The following is a 5,000-nucleotide window of genomic DNA, read 5'->3' as shown; positions in this document are numbered from 1 at the left end:
GCTACCTCATTGAATGCTTTTAAGGCAAAGATAGATTTTTGAGCAGTAAAGGAATTAAGGGTTATGGTGTGCAGGTGGTAAGTGGAGCTGAGTCCCCAAAAAGATCAGCCATGATCTTATTGAATGGTGGAGCAGGGTCAATGGGCCAGATGGCCTACTCCTGCTCCTGTTTCATATGTTCTTATGTAATCTGCACATTTTACAATTTTAACAAAACCTAGCAGTCAACTGATGGTCACGATGAACTGGCAGATTTTCCCTTGGCAACTCCTCGACCTGAGTCCAGTTGCCAACCAATCAACACTCTCCTCTGGTGCAGTGTAAATGTCCTTAAATCGGTATTCTTGCAAAGTGTCCTGATGAGTACAAGAGGAAAAATTTCAACAAAACGTGTCTTTTTCTCAACAATGCTCAAGTTAACGTTCACCTACCATTACCATTCTAAGTGGTAAAAATGGGAAAACCTACAATTAGTGTAGTTGAGGCAAACAGCACAGGCAAGAGGGAAGTTAGATAAACAAGAGGGAGAAAGAAATAGAAGGAAATGCAGATAGAGTAAGATTAAATGGTTGAGAAGAGGTTGGTGGAACTGATGTGGGGCAGTTGGGTTGAAAGGCCTTTTTTTTGCACTACATTCTATTTAACACTATATAAAAGTCACCATTCAGTTTAAGGGTACATGCTGTGTATAAAACTGCACAACAGCAGTGGTGACCATTGGAAGTAATGAATTAACTGTGGCAAAAAACGCAAGTTCTTTCTTTTCAAGACTCAAATATGATACTTACACAGCAATCCAAATAGTCCACAGTACTGGTGCCCTCTCGCAGTTGGTGGAGCTGGGATTGTAGGGTCCCAATCTTGGCTTCTTTCCTTGTTAGCTCCATCTGAAGGTTGTCCAATTTCTCTTCTATTGCCCATATCTGCCTCCGATACCTGCTGTTATCAAGCATGCTTTGGGCATAAGCAGTCTGTGCCTCATCACGAGCCTTTAGCGCCTGTTGAACAGAGACATCTAGGACATTAACAACAAAAACAGAAGTTGCTGGAAAACCTCAGCAGGTCTGGCAGCACCTGTGAAGGGAAATCAGAGTTAACGTTTCGGATCAAGTGACCCTTCCTCAGAACCGGACCTGAAACATTAACTCTGATTTCTCTCCACAGATGCTGCCAGAGCTTGTTTTTTTCCTTTATTCATTCATGGGATGAGGGCGTCACTGACCAGGCAGCATTTATTGCCCATCCCTAATTGCCCACAGGGCAGTTAAGAGTCAACCACATTGCTGTGGCTCTGGAGTCACATGTAGGCCAGACCAGGTAAGGATGGCAGTTTCCTTCCCTAAAGGGCGTTAGTGAACCAGATGGGTTTTTCCAACAATAGTCAATGGATTCATGGTCATCGTTAGATTCTTAATTCCAGATATTTTATTGAATTCAAATTCCACCATCTGCCGTGGTGGGATTCGAACCCAGGTCCCCAGAGCATTACCTGGGTCTCTGGATGAACAGTCCAGCGATAATACGACTAGGCCATCACCTCCCTCAAAAACAGCTTTTCCAGCAGTTTCTGATTTTGTTTCTGATTTACAGCGTCCACAGTTCTCTTGGTTTTTATTTAAGACATTAATGTGTTTACGGGAATGATACATTGTAAGGAGGAGTCCTGAGGTAATTGAAACCTGGTGAAATCCAGCATTTGAGTTATTACCAAAGTGCATTAATTAACCTCTATAACACAGAGCATTAGTTCAGCTCTATAACACTTTTAATTCATCGCTGTAGCACAGTATTAATTCACTTCCACAACAGTATTAAGTAACGCCTGTAGCACAGAGCATTAATTAGCCTGTATAACAGCAGTAATTCACCTCTGCACTAGAGTATTAATTCATCTCTAAATAACAGCAACAATTAACCTCTACAGTATGGGGTATTAAGTAGCGTCTATAACCCAGGGCATTAATTAGCCTCCTTAACAGAATGCTAATTCATCTCTAGAGCAGACTAATCATTCAACTCCAAAGTCTGTTCCTTCCGATGGGGAGTTTCAAGGCTGGGGGGGGGGGGGGGTCACATTTTTAGGGTGGGTGGAGAGAGATTTAAAAAAAGACATGAGGGGCAACTTTTTTACACAAAGGGTTGTTCTTGTGTGGAATGAACTTCCAGAGGAATTGGTGGATGTGGATACAATTACAACGTTTAAAAGACATTTGGATGAGTACATGAACAGGAAACATTTGGAGGGATATGGGCCAGGGGCAGGCAGGTGGGACTAGCTTTGGCTGGGATTATGTTCAGCATGGACTGGTTGGGCCAAAGGGTCTGTTTCCACACTGTATGATTCTGTGATTCTAATAGCAATAATTAACCTCTACAGCACAGGGCATTTATTAGTGTCTGTAACACAGCAGTAATTCATACCTACATAGAACACAGCATTAATTAACATATATAGCCCAGAGTATTAACACAGAGTATTAATTCACTACCATAAATACAAAAGATTAATTCATCTCTATTAAGATGGTGTTAATTTATCCGAGAAGCACAGATTATTCAATCACCTCAATAACACAGAGTATTAATCAGACTCTATTCATATCAATTCATTTCAGTGCAAGTATGAAATGTGAGCATCAAGATGGAATCAAGTCTCTCCCTGTTACTTCAATTGTTTTGAAAATTCTCCTAACAATAAAACATGGCTTTTTTTCAACAATGCTCAAGTTAACTTACACCGAACATTACTGTTCTAAGTCATAAAAATTGGAAAATTTATTTGTTTTGAAACAGATTCTGTTTTTGGTGAATTTTATGTCCACGCATTCAGGAATTGTTGGAAACAAAATGTGCTGGATGTCATAGCGGGTTAGGCAGCATCTGTGGAGAGACAGGAGGCTAACGTTGCTGAGTCGCGATGACTCTTCATCAGAGCTGGTGCTGAGCAATGCAACATGTTCATTTCGTAACAATCACAATTTCTGAGATCTGATAGACAGTAGGCAATAGTTACAAACATCAAAAAGGAAGAGGGATAAGAACAATAACTCTGTTTCCATTGCCTTTTCAGGGAAAGCGCTCTCACGCTCTGCCATCGAAGGGAAAGAATATCACTTCCCCTCTGTTTTAAACAGATGACCCATGGATTTTTATAAAGTGACCCCTTAGGTCCATGAACACCCATGAGAGGAAACATCCTCTCCACATCCAACCTGTTAAATATTTCTATCATATCCCGTCTTATCTTTCTAACCTCCAGTTAAATCACCATCAACTTCTGAATAGAAACATGCCCACAGCAGCAGATGGTACAGCACCCCAGCAGCAGGTGCAATGTGTAAAATTGCCATTTTAATTTTACAACACAATAAGGGCCAACAGAAGGTGAATATTATCTCACTGCTTATCAAGATTGAAGTAATTCCGAACGCTAGTTAATATCTTACTAGACAGTCTAAAATATGAAACTTTCTTTTATTCATTCATAGGATGTGGGCATTGCTGGCTGGGATGGCATTTATTGTGGCAGGGTGAACTGTGATGAGGAGACAGAGATCCTAGAGCATGATCTCGACAGGTTGGGTGAGTGAGCAAATCTATGGCAGAGGCAGTATGAATTGGATAAATGTGAGGTTATTCACTTCAGAAGCAAAAACAAGAAGGCAGATTACTACCTGAATGGCTGTAAATTGGGAGAGGGGAGTATGCAGCGGGACCTGGGTGTCCTTGTGCACCAGTCACTGAAGGTAAGCATGCAGGTGCAGCAGGTGGTAAAGAAGGTAAATGGTATGTTGGCCTTCATTGCGAGAGGTTTCGAGTACAGGAGCAGGGATATATTGTTGTAGTTATACAGGGCCTTGGTGAGGCCACACCTGGAATATTGTGCGTAGTTTTGGCCTCCTTTTCTGAGGAAGGATGCTCTTGCTCTCTAGGGAGTGCAGCGAAGGTTTACCAGGCTGATTCTGGGGATGGTGGGTCTGATGTATGAGGAGAGATTGACTAGGTTAGGATTGTTTTCGTGAAAGTTCAGACTAATGAGGGGGGATCTCATAGAGACTTATAAAATTCTGACAGGACTGGACAGGGTAGACAGAGGGAGGATGTTCCCGAAGGTGGGTGTGTCCAGAACCAGGGGGTCACAGTATGAGGATTCAGGGTAGACCATTTAGGACGGAGATGAGGAGACATTTCTTCACCCAAAGAGTGGTGAGCCTGTGGGATTCATTCCCACAGGAAGTAGTTGATGCCAAAACATTGAATGTATTCAAGAGGTGGCTAGATATAGCACTTGGGCCGAATGGGATCAAAGGTTATGGAGAGAAAGCAGGATTAGGCTATTGATTTGGACGATCAGCCATGATCGTGAAGAAAGGCAGAGCAGGCTCGAAGGGCCGAATGGCCTCCCCCTGCTCCTATCTTCTATGTTTCTATGTCAATCATCCTTGAGAAGGTGCTGGTGAGCTGCTTTCTTGAGCCGCTGTAGTTCAGAGTGGATAGGAACAACCACAGTGCTGTTAGGGAGGGAGAGTGGTGGCACAGTGCCTCAGTGGTTAGCACTGTTGCCTCACAGCGTCAGGGACCTGGGTTTGATTCCACCCTCGGGTGACTGTGTGGAGTTTGCACATTCTGCATGAGTTTCTGCTGGGTGCTTTGGTTTCTTTCCACAGTTCAAAGATTTGCAGGTTAGGGTGGATTGGCCATGCTAGCGTGTGCAGGGATAAGTGGATTAACCATGGGATATGCAGGGTTAGGGTGGGAATCTCTTTGGAGGTTTGGTGCAGACTTGATGGGCTGAATGGCCTTTTTCCGTGCAGTGGGGTTTCTACGAGAACCTGGTTTCTGACTCGATGACAGTGAATGAACAGCAATATAAGGAACGACATGGAGGGGAACTTGCATGCAGTGTTCCCATTATATCTGCTGCCTTTGTCCTTCTAGCTGTGAGAGGTCATGGGTTTGGAAGGTGCTGCACTTGTAGATGGTACTCACTGGCGAATGGA

At 43.2% G+C, this 5,000-nt stretch overlaps 1 protein-coding gene across 1 annotated transcript in view; it reads right to left on the bottom strand.

Annotated features, from left to right (window-relative positions):
* Positions 1-5,000, bottom strand: part of LOC109931103 (caspase recruitment domain-containing protein 11-like) — a 96,198-nt gene that overhangs the window by 74,014 nt on the left and 17,184 nt on the right. Inside the window, exon 5 of the mRNA XM_048617349.1 lies at positions 789-998. Within this exon, the coding sequence (XP_048473306.1) occupies positions 789-998 (210 nt within the window). The remainder of the gene's footprint in view (positions 1-788; positions 999-5,000) is intronic.

Source organism: Rhincodon typus, chromosome 37, assembly GCF_021869965.1.
Source record: "Rhincodon typus isolate 14 chromosome 37, sRhiTyp1.1, whole genome shotgun sequence".
NCBI classification, from domain to species: domain Eukaryota; kingdom Metazoa; phylum Chordata; class Chondrichthyes; order Orectolobiformes; family Rhincodontidae; genus Rhincodon; species Rhincodon typus.
This window is presented reverse-complemented; position numbering and strand designations above follow the sequence as displayed.